The following is a 21,191-nucleotide window of genomic DNA, read 5'->3' as shown; positions in this document are numbered from 1 at the left end:
GGCAGTGTTTTGAAATAAAGTATTTAAGGAATGGACTCGAGCGCTTTACAAAGCACCTGAAAGGAAAACAAAAAAATAAAAGCAGTTGGTCACATCAAAATAAAATCCTTTCAGGAAACAAAACTCACTGGAAGGGAGTACTGACTTGTTTTAACACCTTATGAAAAACATATGGATTGTCCTTTCAAAAAAGACTCCACATTCATCCTAAAAAAGGTCCAAAATACAAAAAGGTTGATTTTTATTCATTTTCTCTTTTCACTGCAGAGAATTCTTTTACAAAAATATCTACGATGGAGGGGGAACCAGCCAGCCCCTCACAGTCTACTCCTAACTTCCCCTAAAATACTACGTTACTGAGAAACCAAACATTTAGATCCCTGATTACACTGGGGAAAAAAAAAAAAAGATATGATCTTGCTGGAGAAAAGCATTATTAACCGGGACGTTTTATGTGAAGCAAGTCAGAATGAAACGGCCATTAATTACCAGGTACCGGGTTTGACTTCAAAATAAAAAAACTGGCATAATTAAACAAGGCTCTGAACTCATGGTAACAGCAGTGGGATGAGTCAGCTTTCTAATCTGATGAACATAAACGGCCTCAGAGAACAAAACATGACGTTGCATAATCTGGTCCCGAGGTCTAATCGCTGTCACTCCGGTCCTTCTTCAGAAGCCTCTTTCCGCTTGTAGGGAGGACTTCCTGGACCAACAGCTGCTTTCTGTTGAAGAATAAAGACATTTAAAGCAGGGTGGAGACTTGACAAGGATGTACGATTCATCTGCATCAGTGTCGACCTTAGTCGATCTTTAAATATCAAATTGATTCACCAAGTGAAACTGGGCAGAAATGACCAACATTTTTCACGATGGTGACAATCCCACAAGCGTAAATGTGTAATAATAAATGATATTAATATCTAACTGCTATAATAGTTCTCGGCCAAAACAGTAACATTGATATAGGCTCCCATTTTCATATGGTTGCATTGCTAATTTGAACACAAAGCAACGATCTATAATCAGGTCCATAAATATAGACGTAAGCCACGTTTACATGCGCCACATTTCCCCAATCCCAATCTAATCTTGGTGGATTGGAAATCCCAAATCTGTTTACATGGACACCCAACTGAAATGATCCGATCGTTCCGTGAGTTTATAGGCACCCCGTATTCACCCCAGATTAAATGGTTGAGCATGCAGTTCTCTTTCCCGGGGGAAAAAAAAATGTAAACGTCATGAAACAAAATGAAAAATGTAAAAACAGAAGAAAAAAAACAATTATTTCTGCTTTTTTTCGTATTACTTTAATCAGTTTAATGTTTTTATTTTGCTCACAGAAGTAACATTTTCTTCAGTGAATAACTGCAGGCTTGTGCTTTCCTGCGATTTATTATTTACAATATTAAAATAAGGGCGGGTTCTTGTCTCTGCCGCTTTATCAGCTGATACGCAGGTCCGACAGCTGGGCCCAGCAGGGGTTCAGACTCAGCTCTGTTGTCATTCATTATTAATAAAATGTGAGAATTAGCTGAACCTGTCATGTGCTAATAAACAAACTGCATAGTCGCCCAGAATATTTAACTGAGGATGTTTTTCTACTCGACATCATCCTCGTTAAACTCAGACCAGGTCCGATTCACCGGTCTTCTCTACAGCATGTCTCCATGCGCCTGCTGCAGAAGCTGCTGCTGCCTTCACAGAAATGGGGATCTGTGCTGCAAACTTTAAATGAACCTGCATGTTTCCAGAACAGATTTTAAAATGTTTGTCGAATGATTTGTGCAATTATGAGATTTTTATTTGACTTCCACAAAATGCAAGTTCTGTGATAGAAGCGAGGATGACTTGCCATCAAATTCAAAAGCCGGCGCTTGTTATTTAAGCCGTCATTTTTTAAGTCAGGCAGTCAAAAGGACAGCGGGGAGGCTCGCTGGCTGTTGCACACATGCAGAGTAGGAATTATTTTACTCAGTCTGAATGGCTGTATACATGCACATCAATTGGAATGATGATCAGACAAAACCACCCCTCTCTCAATCGGATTGAAATTTTATTCCGATAGGATCAGAACATTCCGATTGACATGTTTACATGCAGAATTATTAATAAGACTGGGCATTCAATCTGATTGCGTCCATGTAAACATGACTATAGATACAATTTTACATCACCACAATGCATTTGAAATTAAACAAACATGTACTATTACTGCAGACGGTGAGCCTAATTTAAGTGTTTTTACATCCAAATCAGGTGAACGGTGTAACAAATTACAACAGCCTGCATTCGTGCCTCCCACTTGTTAAGTGACCAAATGTCATGGGACAGAATAATAATCATAAAAATCATTTGCAGTCAATTACCACCTGCAGTCTGGAGCTCAGACATCAGCAGATGCTGGGTTTCATCCCTGGTGATGCTCTGCCAGGCCTTTACTGCAGTTCCTGGGACTTTCAGTTTGTCTTCAGAAAGTGAAATGCATGCTCAGTCAGGTCCAAGTCCGGTGATGGACTTGGCCATTGCATAAAATTCCACTTCCCTGCCTGAAGAAACTTTTGGGTTGTTTTTGCAGTATGCTTTAGGTCATTGTCCATCTGCACTGTAAAGTGCTGTCCAATGAGTCCTGATGCATTTGGCTGAATTTGAGCTGGTATTCCCTGAAACACTTCTGAATTCATCCTGCTGTTTTTTTTATTCAGCAGTCACATCATCAATGAATTCAAGAGAACCAGTTGTATTGGCAGCCATACACGCCCACACCATGACACTTGCACCATGCATTACTGATGAGGTGGCATGCATTCGGGCAGAGACCGGAAGACTGAAGAGGAACAGGCAAACAGGGGGGTTTCCAGGAGTATGAGTACTCGTCTCTTCCCATCACTCAGGTACAAGTTGATCTTGGTCTCATCTGTCCATAGGATGTTATTCCAATTCCGATTTAAGACCATAGTCTCAGATTTAGAGGAGCCGATTCTCATCCCTGCCGCTTCACCCTCGGCCGCTCCTGCGAAAGCTGGCGATCACTGTCCGATGAAGCCAACAGGACCGCATCATCTGCACAGAGACCCGATCCTCAGGCCACCAAAACAGATTCCCTCAACACTTTGGCTGCAGCTAGAAATCCTGTCCATACAAGTTATGAACAGAATCGGTGACTAAGGGCAGCCTTGGCCGAGTCCAACTCGGTCCACATAATAACCGCTCATTTGCAGAAATAAGCCCACCATCTATCTGGCCAATTCCAGAAAGTTCTGCTCAGTTGTGATTGAAACATCTTGTTCATTCATCACCTGTGATTATTCAAGCTTATGAGTTATAAAGTCATGTAGAAACTTCGAGTAGGTTCACGTTATCCAGAGTGAGAATGTCTGAATGTTGTCTTCTAGTATGTAAACAAGAACTGAGCAGAACGTTCTGGATTTGGAAGCCAGATAGATAGTGGGTTTATTTCTGCAAATGAAAGGTTATTCTTATGTGGTCAATATGTAGGTAAAACTGACCCTTAGGTACGTTACACCTAACGTTCCCCATACTCCTGGAGTACCCCCCACAGGGCCACCCGGGGGAAACCAGCTGGCCCTCTGAGCCGCAAGTCTCTTCTGGTGGTCGGTTCTGACGGTGATCTGAGCTCCAGAAATACGCATTTATTATTTTTAAACCCCACCACGGGTCTCCAGAGCCCAGCGTGGACCTCCCTGTCCCGGTACCGACCGATGTGGGTTACAGAAGACCGTTTTGTCAGCTGCACAGAACGCCCTCAGACACAGAGATAGAGGCGTTGTTCCTCTGATCTGGAAACCCGTGGACTCGATGTCCAGACAGGCTGGAGTTGGTACAGCCTTCACACTCTAGTTTAGCAACATGAACACAACCCAACACTAGTAAACACACACACACTGACTGGATCACATGACCTCTCTACCCTAAAGCTTGCCACTCTCCACACTGAGGTGAGGCAGCCGAGCTCCTAACTCCCTTTGGTTACGTCGGAGGTTCACATTTAGAAAAGAGCTTTGCTGAGAAAGGACACGCTTTACTAGAAAACTCTGCTGTTATGTGTTTTAAATGGAAATGTCCACAACAAGCTTTTCAAACAGTATTTGGACAACATTTTAAATGAATTAGAAAAAAAATTAACTTCTACTGAAATGTATTTGATTTCCATACTTCTCTTTTTCCACCAGGTCCAACCCATCGCTTATACGTTTCATCAGGTTCCATTTTTTGCGTCCTTGAATCTGCAACAGAAGACCAAGTTATGGCAAGCTAACGTTAGCGTTTTAGCTAAATTGCGTGACACGAGGATTTGGGTTGAGGGAGAATGCAACGAGTCGCTATATAAAGCAGCCGCAGCGCTGCTACCTGCATATAAACCGTGTCGCGGACACCCCCATGTTGAAATGACGCTATGCATTACGGGGCTCCCAGGGGCAGATAAGAGTTGGTCTCTCTCCGAGAATAATTATGAATTTAACAACGATTACTGCCTGATGACATTTTCCCACATCTGCAAAGCTCACAGGAAGGACACAAACCGAGGACAATATTTTCCTGATATAGGGTTTATTACTCAAGTACGGGTAAAAAAGTATCTGATTAGAAGGCTACTTGAGTACTGAGTATCATCTGGTCTAATATTTTTAAAATGATGACATCAAACAGACATAAAATAAGAAGTTATGGGCAAATATTGGTATTTTAAAGACTAAAGGGGGAAAATGTAAACAAATAAACAACATAATTACAAAATAACAAATTTTAGGCAAAAGTTAGGCACAAACTGAGGACAATATTTTCCTGATATACAGGGTTTATTTAGTTGTCTGAAAATGTAACACGCTTAAAAAAATACCGCGGTAATACCGAAAACCGTGACAATAACCGTGAGGTTAAATTTACACACCGTGACGACCCTAGTATGAACCAACTCACATGAGACTACAACATTTGCTTACATATAGCGGTATCATCTCTTTCTCTTCGTCCTCTCCACTGGATGATGACTTCATCTTCTTGGCTGGAGTTGTGAGAGAGGAGGTGTTGGGAGCCAGATTCCTTTCTAGGATAAAGAGCCAAGTCAGTGGGTGAAGACAAAAGTATAACCCGTTAAAATTTAAAGCATCATAAACATACTTTTTTGGGTCTGTTTGGAGCCACTTTCCTTCTTGTTCGCCTGTTCCTCTTCAGTCTTCCGGTCTCTGCCCGGACACGCACAGACACGAACTTCGAAGCACCTCCGCCCCAAAACGAGACCCCTGGAGCAGCAAGTGAGCAGAAATAAGGTCAAAAGGGTCCCCAGAAACGCTTCAACACACCAGTCTTATCAGAACTGCTTTCATAGAGAAAAAAAAAACTAAAATTCTGTAAATTGAAACCATGATTTGATCCTACTTTCTCATCTGAAGGGTGGATCGAAGACTCACTCGGGGGTTTCCAGGGTCAGGATGGTGAGGATAGGACGGCGATTCATGCCCCCCATGCAGGAGCTGTTGCACATAAAGCTGAGCAGTATGGTCGTCATTTCTGAGCCCAACTGAAACAGGACATTTATAAATGTTAAAAATCTGCAGTCTAAAAAATAAAATACCATAATACACATTAAGCATAATAAATGGTCCATATTAGTTTCACAGAGTTTTAGGATCAGTTATCTAACAAAGTTACTCTTTAAAAAACAGGACATCCTCTTAAGTCTCATTTATAAGTAGGGCTGGGCATCGAGCATCGATTGGAACCGGTTCCAACTGTTAGTGTTCCCCGGAATCGTTCAAAGTTTATTTCGATTCCTAGAATGCCGAGAGAAGAGGAATCCGCGGCCGACCTCCGTGAAAAATAAACGTGATCTGCAAATTGTGATCAACGCTTTCCAGAGCTGATCACACCAGCTGTCTGTGTGCAGCACGAGCCCCCCCCCTCCCCCACCCAGATATAAACACACACGTCTGCCAAACTTTTACTCCGTGATGTAAACTTTAACTCCTGCAGCGTAGAGGAAACTTGTTAAATACGTCAGCACGGTGGATTTAATAGAAGCTTTAAAGAACAAACTCTGGACGGTGTGAGGTGAGTTTGTCTCACTGCAGAAATAAAAACACACACGGAGCGTCAGCAGTCAGACGCAGCCGCTCACCAACACTCGTGTGTGTGTGTGTGTCAGAAGGCTGAGCAATAACCTGTAGAATAATTAAAGTCATCATGCTAGAGCAGCTTCTCTGTGGTGGACCACACCAGCTTCTGCCACAATAAATAGTAATAATAATAATAATAATAATAAATCACACACAAAGTTGTGAACATTTTAATTTCCTTTCTGAACTATTTCTGTTGAGAGTTTTAATGTTTAAAATCTGTTAGATTGTTACTGACAGCAGCTACGTTTAAGTTTCACTTCCTGTTCTGACTGAATGCTGCTGCAGCATGGAGGTGTAGTTCTCAGTCATCCTGGACATGATCATCCTGAGAGTTTTAGCTGAAGACAGCTGGACGTTTCTGGATATGTTGGAGACATTTAGCCTCTCATCCCAGAGGCTTCTTCCAGACTTTGGTTGTGGTCAGAAACAAACACACTGGTTGTGCAGCAAAGTTGTTTTCTTTTTTTCTCCAAAACATGTTTTAGTCTAAATGAAGGTGATGTTGTTGTTCATAGAGTTAAAATTCATGTTGAAGTTAAGATTATTTCATCAAGTAGGACCTGTGGTCAGCTAGCTCATGTAAAGCATGTCTTGAAAGAACCGGAATCGAAACGAGGAATTTGAAACGAAATCAGTCGTTCAAAACCAAACGATGCCCAACCCCTTTTATAAGCATTCAATAATCTTTTTTGGGGGTAAAAGGTTTTGCTAAAGAACATGAAACCCATTTAACCCTCAGATACCTCTTATTCTCTCAAAACTCCCATGTTTGGAAGAAATTTCTACCGCGGTGAAGTTAGCTTGAAGTTGGACGTTGGATATTCGACAGACATTGGTTTTCACGGTCAGCGATAAGTCTTCATGATAAGTTCTGAGGACCCGCTAACGGGAACAGTGGTTCACTTAGGGATTAACAAATTTGTAGTCCTTTGTAAACGGGTACAAAATTAAGTTTCCAGAATAATTTGCTAAATGACTCAAAATTACTTCTGACTTGTGTCTTGTAAATGTAGTTTAGTAACACAACAGTTTTAACACATTTCACACAATCTGATCTTTTTATTAGGATTTTATTCCAAAATTAAGGGATTTTTTTCAATAGCTCCTAGGTAAATCAGTCTAAATCCACAAAACCATTTCTCAATGTTGTTACTAAGCTACACCAACGAGACGAAGCAGTTTTTACACCTTTCATGCGATCTGATCTTTTTAATTAGGATTTTTATACAAAATTACGCCCCCCCCCCATAGCTCCTAATTAGTCAAAATACCTGAAACCATTTGTCAATTATGTTACTAAGCTAGATCAATGAGACACTGCAGTTTTTAATCACATTTCACAAGATCCAACCTTTTTTATAGGATTTTTATCAAAAATTCAGTGATTTCTTTCAATAGCTCCTACAGTGTTTCCCTTACATAGGCGTAGCCGTGGCGGCCTGCCACAGCTGAAATCCCACCGCCACGCCTACAAGTTCCCAAGTTTTATTTTATTTATTTATTTTTGCACCGTTTCCCGAAGCAGCAGCGGGAACTATTCTGTTGCTTGTGATCACAGCCGGCAGGCAGCAAGGAGGAGGAGGCAGGGCAGGGTGGTTACAGCTAGGGATGAGCCAGTACGGATAAAGCATTTTTGACGAGTACGAGAATGAAACGAGTAAAACTCGTAAATATCTGTAATCGTGCTGAAGGAAAATCCTCATTGGGTAACTGACTGTCTTCACGCTCTGTGAATGGCCAGTCACATACAGCGCTCGCCACTTCTACACACACACACAACTCTGCAAACGGGAGCTCAGTCAGCTCGGCCCAGGCATCCACACACACACACACACTGACAGTAACTGATCTCTCTGTGCTTGCTTCACTGTTGCTCACGTTTCTTCGGTGCTCCCTAGGTTTTCAGCTCGCTTCTTTTTCGCTTGAATATTTACTTTTTCCGTAACGTACGTGGTGCATTTCACAAGACAGAGCTGAAAACGGCTCGTGCATGCGTAGGTCACTGCCTCCGCTCTGGTTTTTTTAATTTTAACTCACACACACACTCGCACACACACACACACACACACCTTAATAAACATTGTTTTGTTTAACTGTGTGTGGGAAAAATGCCAACAACGTTAGGAAAAAAATCAGTTTAATCAAATTAAAATAAAATGGTTCTAGTATTTCATATTTCCTAGTTCCTACTGCATGAGTTCAGATGCATTAATCCATGCATTTAAACATTAATGTTCGGATTTTACTGAAAAACTTGTTCTGTAATAGTTCCTTTACTGTTGTTGTCAAACATATTTAATCTCAGTTCTGAGGCTGCTCTGTAAATAGTTTATAAATAAACAATACACATAGCAACTTCTGATCAATCCATATCAATTTCTGATGTAAAATAATATATTGATTTAAACCACACCCACTAATTTCCATATAATAAATAAGAGGTGCATTCATCTGTGTATCTCCTTTGATCCGCATTAGTGATATTTTCAGCACCAGAACAACGAAGCAAAGAAACAGATTCCTGAGTTTGTTAGTAATTTTATTTATTAGGTGCATCTGACCTGTTCTATTTTTCTCTGAAATGAGATCAAATCAGTGCTTCTATGGGTTGTCTCCTCTCTGCACTAGAAAATGTACTTTATTATAATGTTCACTGTAAAGCTTGGTTTATGCTTGACGCATTCACTTTCCGCGCGGTGATGCGGCTCGCGGCTGGAACGCGCTTCACAACTCTCAGCGTTTATGGTTCATGCGGCTCGTCTCTGCGGTGAGCCAATATTCTCCCAAACTGTAGGGGGCAGCATGGAGCTCTACGGCATGCATCCAACACTACACCATTGAAGTAGAAATTACTGTTTACAACATGGCATTTCAGCATTTTTAACAGCGCCCTCGTCTTTTCCGACAGTGCGAGCTATTTCTCTCCAAGAATTATTAACATGTTGATCACGGTGATCTCTGAGAGCTGAATCATACAAATGTCTGTATTTACGAACCTCTGCCATACTAGTTCTTGCCGGTCCGCCACGTTTTTCCGCTTCCGTCCGTCCGTCCGTCTGGTTAGAAATTTTCCGAGGTGCGCGTTGCAGAAATTCTGGGCCGTGCGGAGGCGCGGTGGAGGGGCGTGGTTGTTAAAATGATGCAAAATGACGCAACTTTTCCGCGTGGAGCCGTGCGGACCTCGCAGACGCGTCAAGCATAGGCCTGGGCGATATGGCAAAAAGAATGATCATGATATATTTTTCCATATCGTTCGATCTTGATTTTAATCACGATTAATTTTTACATACAGTTTAAAGCAGCTTAAAATGTAAAAATAAAGAAACTAGATATTAGTTAAACCTTTTATTGACATTCTGTGTGTCTTTAATGCTATACAGGTACAAAATAAACAAATTATTTGCTTTGGGAAAATTAACATACCCTAAAATGTAAACTTCTTTATCTGTGATATGCAAATGCCATTTATGCCATAGCTACTGGCACTTAATCTTAACAATACGGTTTAGCTTCTTTGCAGGTACAAAATCAAACAACGGAAAACAAATATAAAATATAAAAATTAGCAGTGCAGAATTCTCTAATCAAATATTTTATGCAAACAATAACACACCTATAGATCAAACTTTAAACTGTAAACCTGAAAGTCAGTTTTGCTGTGCTACAAACCAACTGAATTAAATGTGCAGAATTTGTAAACACTTTATCTTAGATAACAATGCAGTGTAACTATGTTGCAGCTACAAAATTAAACAATGCAAAACAAATACATATAAAATTAGAACTGAACTCAAATTAAACTGTATTTTTGGCAAAGAAAATCACACACCTAAAGAACAAAGTTTAAACTGTAAACCTGATTTTCAGATTTGCCATGTTACAAACCAAATGAATAAAATGTGCAAAACTTGTAAACACAATAGAACATAACACTGGTGCACATTACTTAGGACTACAGCCTGTTCATCTGTTTGACCAGACATGGAAGCAGCAAAAGGCTTTTTGAAAAAGGTGCCAAGAGTCTTTTTTTGTTACATTCATTGGTGTAACTGAAGATGTGGCTTCTGCTGAGGTAGTTGGTCTGGACTTGGAAGTCTTCCATTCATCCAGCATCTTGATTTTTACAGTCTCTATTTTGTCAGCCTGGACGTAGTTGGTCTTGAAGCGAGGTGCACATTACTTAGGACTTGGTGACAGATTTTTTGCTAGGAACACTAACCTGTTCACAGCATCTGGCTTTAAAGCTGCCCTGTGGCATGACACAATATTGCCACCTGTGCTAAAAGCCCTCTCTGAGGGTGAGCTAGTAGCAGGAATACAGAGGTACCGCTTTGCCAAGAGGCTAACTCTGGGATATGTTGTGGAGTGGATCTTCCACCATACCAGTGGATTGGTTTCACTGTCTGCATTTGGCACTTGCAGGTAACTGTTTAGTTCAGCCTCTACAGCTTGTTCATCTGTTTGACCAGACGTGGAAGCAGCAAAGGACTTTTTGAAAACGCTGCCAATAGTCTTTTGTTACTTTCACTGGTGCAGCTGAAGATGTGGCTTCTGCTGAGGTAGTTGGTCTGGACTGTGAAGTCTTCCATTCGTCAAACATCTGAGACACAGCGTTGATCTTTAAAGCCTCTTTTTTGTCAGCCTGGATGTAGTTGGTCTTGAAGCGAGGATCAACAAGGGTTGCCATGCTCAGGAGGTCATCAGTGACATCATCATCATATTTTTCATTTAAGTAGCAGGTGACTGAATTCTTGATGGCCTTGGTAAGTTCTGTGTCAGTATCATCTGGCTTTAAGACCTCTTCATTAAAGAGCTGAAGGACAGGTTTCACACAAGAGACACTGACATATGCTTCTCCAGAAAGGGCGTCAGTAAAGTCAACCAGGGGATTCAGGGCCTTGTGGACAGACTCTAGAACATCTATGTCCTGCCATGAAGGAATCAGGTGCCTGTTTTTTCTGTCATCTGACAAAACCTTTGCAATGGCCTTCTCCTGCTCCAGAATTCTTGCAATCATTGCATGACGCGACCCCCACCTGGTGGGGGATTCTGTGATCAACTTGTGCTTTGGCAGTTTAAGTTCATCCTGGGCAGCTGCTAGTGCTTTTTTCTTTTTCCATGAGTAAGAAAAAGCACTGACCAGTTTTTTGGACACACCAACAGCTCTCACAATCCTCTCGTCTTTCATGCTTCCACCTGAAAAAAATATTAAATAACTTAACAAATCTGAAAATTACTAGAATTGACATAGAGACTGCAAAATGCAAAACCTACAAACTCCATAAAACAATTTTAGTTTGCATTTTTTTCAAATGCTATTAATCAAGAGATAACCAAAAACTGGGTTCAGTAAGTGTCAGATAGACAACAAAAAGCTTTCAGTTGATCCAGAATGGTACGACAAGAGTCCTGATAAATACTTTTCAACCTCTTAGGGCCCTGTGTCCACACATATGTGGACATTGGCTCCTTACACTATAAAATGTTTAATCTTCACCTTAGACCTTTTTGTTATCATTTATACACATGATATTGACTAAGTTAACATTTTTGTTTTCTTCTTTATAGGAAATTTGACAAATTCTTTATTTAATGAAATTTAATTTATTTTAATATTTGTAATTTTGTTTTTTAATGAGAGTAGACTACTCTGTAATAGTTTGATATACTTTTTCTTTTAAATCACAACAAATACAGGTTCAGGTCTCAGGAGGTTAACATTTCTCCTGTTGTAGCTTTCCTTCATTGCCTCCCTCTTAAATGTAATTATAAGATCCCCCTAATATTTAAAGCTCTAAAAACATATTTTCTATTTGCATTGTTTGTTATATATTAATATAGAACCAATTTCTTGATATTTACTTACCTATAGCGGAGTGCAGCCGGTGACCAAAACACTGAAGCCGAGTCCATCCTTGGAGAGCAACAGCTTTAACTATGTTGGCTCCGTTATCTGTTGTGATGCACACCTGGCGGTCTTTGCTCAGGTTCCATGATTCCAGTGCATCCTCCAGCCCCCGACTGATGATTTCAGCTGTGTGGTCCTCCGGAAAATATGCTGTCTGCAGGCATGTGCTTTGAAGAGTCCACTCCTTGTCAATGTAGTGTATTGTTAGACTCAAATATGGCTCAGATGAACGACTCGACCAAAGGTCAGTGGTAGTTGCAAAGAATGAAACATCTTTGAGCTCCAGCTCTAGCTTTTCTCTGCATTCATCATACAGCTGTGGCAGTGAGGTTTGAGAAAAATACTTTCGGCCAGGTATTTCGTACCTCTGGTCCAGCACTTTGATTAAATGCTTAAATCCTTCTTTCTCTACTGTGTTCAGAGGCATCATGTCTTTTGCGATACAAAAAGTTATAGCTTTTGTGATGGTTTTGCTTCTCTTTGAGTTCTGTTCGTACGGTGCAACAGCTGAAAATGACGAGATGATTGACTACTGTTTTGGTTGCGCAGCTGCACCGCCAGTGCCTGCTGGACCACTGCTAGCAGCCGCGCTAGTGCTAAGTCTACTTTGAGACAAGCTAACAAGCTGTCCGGACTCTGCTCGCATTTTCACGCTCTCTGTATAATCACTTGGGTGGTATTTCTTTAGATGATTAAACAGATTCGTAGTGTTGCCAGTTTTTGAAGGCACCATTCGCCGACATACCTTGCATATCGGCTTGATTTGCTCAACGTCACTTTTGAGATACCCGAACCACCGCCACACAACTGACGTTGAGTAACTTTTCTTCTGAACAATGTCTTCATCTCCAGAAGACAACTCCGAGTCATGACTGGGATCTACTTCGCTGTCTTCAGCTCCACGTTTGGCCATTCTGCTTAAACCTCCTCACCGAAGTAGCGGAGCAGTAAAAGTGTTATTGCAAATGCTTCTTCTTTTTCTTAAATGGCGGTGGGAAACCAACGCGCATGGAGGGTTAGCGCCCCCTACTGAGGCTGCAAACATCTGTTATTTCTGATCGAGACTCCCAGCTGATCACCGTAATTGAACTGAAAATGATCGTGATCACAAAGTACGATCATATGATCGCCCAGCCCTAGTCAAGCATAAACCAACCTTACTGCATCTGGATGTTCTTAAGTAAATTAAATCAAAGATATTGGTCAATAATGCCAAATATGTAAATTTGTGTTTCAGTCATTTTTATACTGGCTTAAAAATACTTCATTAAAGCCGGGCGTACACTGTGCGACTTTTTCACTTTTTTGAGCCGATTTTCCAGTCGTGCGAGAAGCCACGACATCGGGGCGAGTTTTGCCCCGAGCGGTCGTGTAGTGTACAGGGGGTTACGAGAGGCGATTAACACGTGACCAGCCGCTGATCAGCAGTCGTGAGGTCGCAGGGACTTCTGGTGTGTTTAATATTTCGCTTGTCCCTCGTGAGGGTATCGCACTGTTGAAGCGGCGCTGCGAGCAGCTACGATCCAAAAAAGTATCAGAACCGATCACGGCGCATGCACGCGCAATCCTGCATCAACGCCGGTCGCTCGCTATTATCCTAATAACACACGCTGCTCGTTTTTGTTTCTACACGTTTTTTTTACTCACAAAGGTTGTCAAGAAAGCGTGTTTGTCGTGTTCGTGTCAAATTAAACTGATCACAAAACACAGATTCACTTTTATTTCGTTTTCCTCATCCAACCCCCATAAATCCCTGTGTGTCCTCCAGCAGCACTCCCGAAGGACAACAGGCAAGACAAGACAAAAAAGTCTGACGTGTTGAGTAAAAACTGCTATTTTTAGCACATTTTTAGGGCCGACGTGTTGCTACCAGACGTACAGTGTGAGCAGTCAGGTCGCATGCGAGAACTGGGCCGTGCAGTGTGAGCACACGACTCGTGAGATCTGCCCTGCGAGGAAGTCGTGCAGATTGAGCTGAAGCTGAACGCTGCGAGTGAAAAAGTCGCACAGTGTACGCCCGGCTTTACTAAAGCTCAGACTGGTAGAGAATAGGCACTACGGTTAAAGTTTGACAAGAATCAATACATTTTTATGCATTTAACCTACTGATTTATGTATATAATTTCTCAAGAGCTTGAAGTGAGTTAACTTGTCAACAGTTTACAGGAGGAAAAACATCGAGATATATATCGTATATCGGAATCCAGCTTAAAGATATCGAGATATAAGTTTTGGTCCATATCGCCCAGCCCTAGCCACTCCCCACTCAAATGCATGTACATTATTGCCAAATTAATAAAAGTATAAATTCAGATAGTCCAGGTTGTCCTGAAAAAAAAAATGATACCCCATAAGGCAATATTTGTTTTTATTAGAAAATACAAAAGAAAAACCAAAAGGGGTCAAAAACAGTGATTTACACCCTGGACCCCCAGAGGGCTAATATTTATTATTTTTTTGTTATTTGCTATATTTATTCATATTTTTTTATAAATGTACAGTCTAGATTACCATTCTAAATTATAAAAAACAGTCATAAATGTTTGTTGGTTTCACAGTAAAATAAACTTTTCCAATTCGGATTTTATGTTTTTGAGTGATTTACGGTCTAATATGCAACCCCTTTATGTCATAATAATAAGTATAAATTCATAAAGTCCAGGTTGTGCTGAAAAGATTGATGCCACATAAGGCAGTGGTTATGGTTTTTATTTTGGAAAAACAAAGGAAAACTCTAAATTAGTCAAAAACAGCAAAATACACCCTGGACCCCAGAGGGTTAATACTAGTTATTAAAATGCAGCAGTTGCTGGATTGGTGCAGTTCAAAGTGGAGTGCATCAAATAAAACAATATTAACATATAGGTGAGACGTGTCATAACCCCATTGGTGGCAGTGATGTTTGTCTTTGTGAAATACTAAAACATAAAGCCCATCATGGCACATGACCAGATTAGAGAGAATTTGGCCTTGTCACTTACTGATGAAAAGGTTCACCTGAAGCATGAGGCCAATTGAATTTAAATGGACCAATGCGATTGACTACAACTTGATATCAAGCCAGGTGGTGACGAGGGACGTTCAGATTGAGAAAGGTTACATCGATGAGATCCCCACTCCAAGACAGGAGGAGGAAGAGCATACCACCTAAGAATTTGAGGGAGGAGAGGTTTGATTGCGGTCAAAGATCAATTGCAATGGCCTGAAGCTGTGTTGCTGAGCATTGAGAAATGGTTTTGAGTATTTACAGCAATTAGCTCAAGAGCTATTGAAATAAATCACTTATTTTTAAATAAAATTTCAAATAAGGATCAGAGCTTGTGAAATGTGAAAACAACTGCTGTGTTACATTGGTCTGGCTTAGTAACACCATTGAGAAATGGTTTAGTAAAATCAATTAACCTAAGAGGTATTGAAAGAAATCACAGAATTTTTCATGAGAATCCTAATAAAAATGATCAGATTGTATGAAAGTTGTTATAAACTGCTGTATCTCGTTGGTGTAGCTTAGTAACAACATTGAGAAATGGTTTTGTGGATTTAGACTGATTTACCTAGGAGCTATTGAAAAATCCCTTAATTTTGGAATAAAATCCAAATAAAAAAAAAGATCAGATTGTGTGAAATGTGTTTAAACTTGTGTTACTAAACTACATTTACAAGACACAAGTCAGAAGTAATGTTGAGTCATTTAGCAAATTATTCTGGAAACTTAATTTTTTTGTACTCGTTTACAAAGGACTACAAATTTGTTAATCCCTAAGTGAACCACTGTTCCCGTTAGCGAGTCCTCAGAACTCGGGTCACCGCTGTCTGTGCCGCAGTGCACGGCATGAAGACTTATCACTGACCGTGTAAACCGAATATCCAAGGTCCAACTTCAAGCTAACTTCACCGCGGTAGAAATTTCCAACAATCCCAGAGATTAAAAACAAAGCCGAATCATCCAGACTTACTGCAGTTTGGTTAAAGTGTTAAAAAAGTATAAATAATAAAAACCGACGCACACAGGCGGTGTGACTCATACCTGCGGGGGCTCATAAGGCACAGTCACACTCTGCCTCTTGGTAAAAGGATCCTCAAAGTACTGAGCCAGCTGGCTGCCCTCAACGCGGATCAAATGACTTTTGTTATCAGATGCTGGAAGGGAAAACAGTAAAAAAAAAAAAAATTACCTGCAGTTGTGATCTAAATACAGGTTAAATAAATGAGTGACTGGTTCCGTACAGTCCTTGTTCTGATGGTGGGGGCATCTCCTCACAGCTTCAGCCACATGCTCAGACTTCTTATAAACCGCTGTGGCTCTGAGAATGGCGTTCTGAGGCGGCTCCCTGCTGACCAAAACCTCTACTGGAGTAGTCTTTGCCAGCCGACAGAAGAGTTTGTTTAGCTGCTCGGAAAACTGAAGCAAAAGTCAAGAATAAGATAAAAATTTCAACTCACAACAAACTCTTTACCCACAAGTAAAACTCAGATTTTAACCCTTTCTGTCCTGAGGGAGGTGCGTGCAGGAACATGCCCCGTCATGTCACCGCCGGTGCTCCACAACCAAACCTCTCCCACACAGGAGGGCGGGTGTTTCAGAGCAGACCACTCTAACCATAACTCAGCTGACCAACCATAGAGCACATCAGGATGAGTCACTGTGGAAACGTCAGCTTTATTGGCTCTCTGAGGGCGACGACCACCTCTGAACTCCAAAATCTAACCAATCGACACAATGAAGGAGACTTCTCATGCACGGCACGAGAAGAGAGGCCAAAGAATGGATCATTGATGTAAAGGTAAGGTGTTTATTTGGGTTAGATGGGTTATAAGTTAGTTATAAGTAAACTAAATCCCAGTAAAAACTTTAGCATCCTCTTTGAATACATCCGTAAAAGTACACGTCATGCGCAGCAGTTATTGGAGTTTTGATCACACAGATCAGAACAGATAAAAGCAGAACTAGAAACAAATCTAGTCTTCGTCTAATTCAGAAGTTCATTAAAACTTTTTTTCTTAGAACTTACGGTTGAGGTGACCGACTTGGTGGTTCCAGACTTCTGAAAACGAAGCTCCAGCTGGTAATCCCCTGGGTGGTCAGTCGTGACAGGAACAGTGGAGGACGTGGGGAGGATGCAGTCTTTCTGAGGCATGTCCACTGGAAGCTCAGAAATGAGCTGATTGTACGTCTGTGAGTCCTTTAAGAGACAAAAAAATTAACTTACTCTGTGGATTTAACTGATAACCTTGTGAGCTTACCAATAAAGGCATTTGGCTCTGGTCCACCCAAGCCTCGTCTGGAACATCACTCCCATCAGGATAAGTAACTGGGATGGGTGGTGACTCCAAAGCGGAATAAACATTATCTCTGTGAGGAAAAAACGGTTTCACTTGCATTAATCAAACAGCCGTTTCAGGTATTTTACAATAATATGAACTTCATACTTTAAATCCATCCACATGTCGTGGAAGGAGTCATGCCTCTCCAAGTCCAAAGCAGAGTCCTCCATATCTTCTGTCTGTGGAAAGAAAACGAGGAAGAGCACAGCTTATGTTGTACTTGTGTCTACTTTTGTTTTATTGAATGATGTGTTTTTATTCTGTACAGTGTCCTTGAGTGACCAGAAAGGCGCTTTTTAAATAAAATGTAATAACAGGAAGTCAGGGAGATAGACTCATACTACCCAGCTAATAAAGTCTGCAAGAACTCTCATTTCATCAAGTTAGTACCAAAAATAGCATGCTTATAAAAACAAGACAGAATAGGTGTTAATAGAAGTCAAATATTGCAATTTGTTTTAGATTTAAAACAGCTCAGACACTGTCTAAACCTGCACGCGTTTAAAAAAACATAAAAAATAACAAAGAAATCATCAAATTGTGCCGTTTGGATGAAATTTAGATGATTTCATACCGGAACTAGAATCAAAATAAGTAGGTCTCACACTGGTGCTGAGCAAAAAACGCAAAAATACCTAAATAACCTATTAATAATACCTTAATACTTAAATTTATTCAAAAATAACTCGAGAACATGCTGCCACCTCAAATAGTCTGTTGGTTATTTCTCGGTCAACCCGGATGTTAGCATAACTTGAATGAAGCTAGCCCAAAGTTCGGGTCAACTCGACATTTTCTCAAATAAACACTTTATGAAAAATCATAACAGGCGGTAAAATAGATCAGAAATCACCACCAAACGAGTGTACGAACAAACGAAAGCCCGCAAACAATGTGCACACATTTTAAATCGTCTTTTATCGCTTTTGCCGCATTAGCATACGGGGCTAACGATGTAGCTTCGCTTCGAAAGAACCTGATACAAAAGTGCAGCGTATAAAACACGTTATTTTTAAGAAACGCGTTGAAGTTATCCTTGCTGCATTTGCCGACATGCTCAAAAGAGGGTGACTCACATGTATTACACGTTTGGCGGTCGTCGAAATGACTTGCTTTCGTTTTAGCGAACAACACCGACCACGCTATCGGGGGATTAACACGGATCAAAGGGGGATGGGCCAAATATAAACCGGCGCCTTATCCAATCAGAGCGCAGCTTGCGCTATAGTTATCCAATGGGAAAGCGAGGAGACTTACAAACAAAAACACACAGCAGAAGCAGATGGAAACAGATGTCCTGGTTAACAGCATGGTCTGAAGGAGCATCTGAATTACACACTGATTAAAAGCAGGTGCGTCCTCCAGAGCGTCAGAATACTGATAAAAAGGATTCATTTGCTTCTTAAACGTTTAAATGATAAAAATATTAATAACCTTAGACATCCACTCAATGAATAAATACATAAACTTTGATATTGTTGTTCTTCATCTGCTTCTGCTTCTACTACTACTAATAATACCGAGAAGCGGAAGAAAACCTTTCAGATTTAAAACAAACCAATTTCTAACATTTATGTCTCTACTAAATCAAAGTTTGTGTGTCTCACAGAAATTTTATTAAAACATGTGAAGGCTAAGCCACCACTAGCCACAATAGTAGCATTTTCCAATCAAACATCAACAGTTTGTAATAAACATTAAAACAGCACTCTTTTGTTTTCAGATGTATCTGACAGGTGAATCTGTACCCATATAGGTCAGAGGTCTAGCTTGGCAAGCAAGACTAAACAAATATATTATTTAAACTTTGCGAAGCAAGAATTTGGTCTGGTCCACTAGGCTATCAGAGGTCAGCTCTGATATAAGTTTCTCTCATGTGATCAATTTTACCTTCACTGTTGCTCCTGGAATGAAACCAAAACCAGATTTTGAGTTGAAATCAGCTAATTTCACAATAAATAGTTTTTTACAACCTGGCCACACATGTCGAAAGAGGCTGCATCTTTCTGTGGGAAAATCTCCTTCAAATCTGTTGTCTCTGAAGGTTCATTGAACCCATCTTACTACACTCCTGTTGCTACGTCATGAGAAGTCAAGTTGAAGCATGTCCAAATAGTTTTCTCTGCACTTTTGTTTACATCCATCTCTCTGAAGGCCCAGCGGTTGGTAGCACCACCTGAGGAATCTGTTGGATATTTGACCTTCGAAAGAACGTGCTGATGGAGCCAGGGAGTTATCGCTGAACCTGTTCCAGAGCACCAACAGTATTGTCTAACTGGGAATTATTTGTTTGTATTGTTGTTGCATCATGGGGCTGCACAGTGGGGCAGTAGTTTGCAATGTTGCCTTGCAGCAAGGAGGTCCTGGCTTCCCATCCCGGCCAGGGTCTCACTTCAAGAAGGGAGATGTTCTCCCTGTGCATGCGTGGGGTTCCTCCCACAGTCCACAAACACGACTTTCAGGTCACACACACTGCACACTCACTTAGATGTGAGGGTGCACGCGTGGTTGTTTGTCCTGTGTGTTGTTGTGTTTCCCTGCGGTGGACTGGCAACCTGTTCAGGGGGGTATACCCTCCCATCAAGGTAGATGAGCTGCTGCAGCACAAAAAAAACTTCCTCTGAGCTCTGATGTTTAATGATACGTCACGCAGCAACATTAGTTTGACATTTTGTCCTGTGAATGTTTTTCCACTGCTGTTTTTGTTTACCCAGTGCAGCCAACATGACAAGTAAATCGTCTTTTATTTAGTTTTTCTTAGTGTAATCACAAGAAATTACTTATAATATGTATATATATATATATATATATATATATATATATATATATATATATATATATATATATACGGTATATATATATATATATACGGTATATATATATATATATATATATATATATATATATATATATATATATATATATATACAGTGGGGCAAAAAAGTATTTAGTCAGCCACCGATTGTGCAAGTTCTCCCACTTAAAATGATGACAGAGGTCAGTAATTTTCAACATAGGTACACTTTCAACTGTGACAGACAGAATATGAAAAAAAATCCATGAATCCACATGGCAGGATTTTTAAAGAATTTATTTGTAAATCAGGGTGGAAAATAAGTATTTGGTCACTTCAAACAAGGAAAGTCTCTGGCTCTCACAGACCTGTAACGTCTTCTTTAAGAAGCTTTTCTGTTCTCCACTCGTTACCTGTATTAATGGCACCTGTTTGAACTCATTATCTATATAAAAGACACCTGTCCACAGCCTCAAACAGTCAGACTCCAAACTCCACTATGGCCAAGACCAAAGAGCTTTCGAAGGACACCAGGAAAAGAATTGTAGACCTGCACCAGACTGGGAAGAGTGAATCTACAATAGGCAAGCAGCTTGGTGTGAAAAAATCAACTGTGGGAGCAATTATCAGAAAATGGAAGACATACAAGACCACTGATAATCTCCCTCGATCTGGGGCTCCACGCAAGATCTCATCCCGTGGGGTCAAAAAGATCATGAGAACGGTGAGCAAGAATCCCAGAACCACATGGGGGGACCTGGTGAATGACCTGCAGAGAGCTGGGACCACAGTAACAAAGGTCACCATCAGTAACACACTACAACGGCAGGGACTCAAATCCTGCAGTGCCAGACGTGTTCCGCTGCTGAAGCCAGTGCATGTCCAGACCCGTCTGAAGTTTGCCAGAGAGCACATGGATGATACAGCAGAGGACTGGGAGAATGTCATGTGGTCAGATGAAACCAAAGTAGAACTTTTTGGTATAAACTCAACTCGTCGTGTTTGGAGGAAGAAGAATACT

At 40.7% G+C, this 21,191-nt stretch overlaps 2 protein-coding genes across 2 annotated transcripts; both read right to left on the bottom strand.

Moving 5' to 3' along the window:
* Positions 1 to 598: 598 nt before the first annotated feature.
* tp53 (tumor protein p53) lies at positions 599 to 18,503 on the bottom strand. The gene is made up of 11 exons (NM_001323800.1): positions 18,453 to 18,503; positions 17,482 to 17,555; positions 17,296 to 17,404; positions 17,064 to 17,234; positions 16,279 to 16,453; positions 16,079 to 16,191; positions 5,436 to 5,545; positions 5,146 to 5,267; positions 4,968 to 5,071; positions 4,180 to 4,250; positions 599 to 725 (listed from the first exon to the last, which is right to left on the bottom strand). The coding sequence occupies exons 2-11, from the start codon at positions 17,544 to 17,546 to the stop codon at positions 647 to 649; spliced, it is 1,119 nt and encodes a 372-aa protein (NP_001310729.1). The 5' UTR covers positions 17,547 to 17,555; positions 18,453 to 18,503; the 3' UTR covers positions 599 to 646.
* On the bottom strand, positions 8,200 to 16,072 carry LOC129165209 (E3 SUMO-protein ligase ZBED1-like). Its single transcript, XM_054747793.2, has 2 exons — positions 12,010 to 16,072; positions 8,200 to 11,339 (listed from the first exon to the last, which is right to left on the bottom strand). The coding sequence occupies exons 1-2, from the start codon at positions 12,479 to 12,481 to the stop codon at positions 10,597 to 10,599; spliced, it is 1,215 nt and encodes a 404-aa protein (XP_054603768.2). The 5' UTR covers positions 12,482 to 16,072; the 3' UTR covers positions 8,200 to 10,596.
* Positions 18,504 to 21,191: the final 2,688 nt, after the last annotated feature.

This window comes from Nothobranchius furzeri, chromosome 2 (genome assembly GCF_043380555.1).
Source record: "Nothobranchius furzeri strain GRZ-AD chromosome 2, NfurGRZ-RIMD1, whole genome shotgun sequence".
In the NCBI taxonomy this organism is placed as follows: Eukaryota; Metazoa; Chordata; class Actinopteri; order Cyprinodontiformes; family Nothobranchiidae; genus Nothobranchius; species Nothobranchius furzeri.
This window is presented reverse-complemented; position numbering and strand designations above follow the sequence as displayed.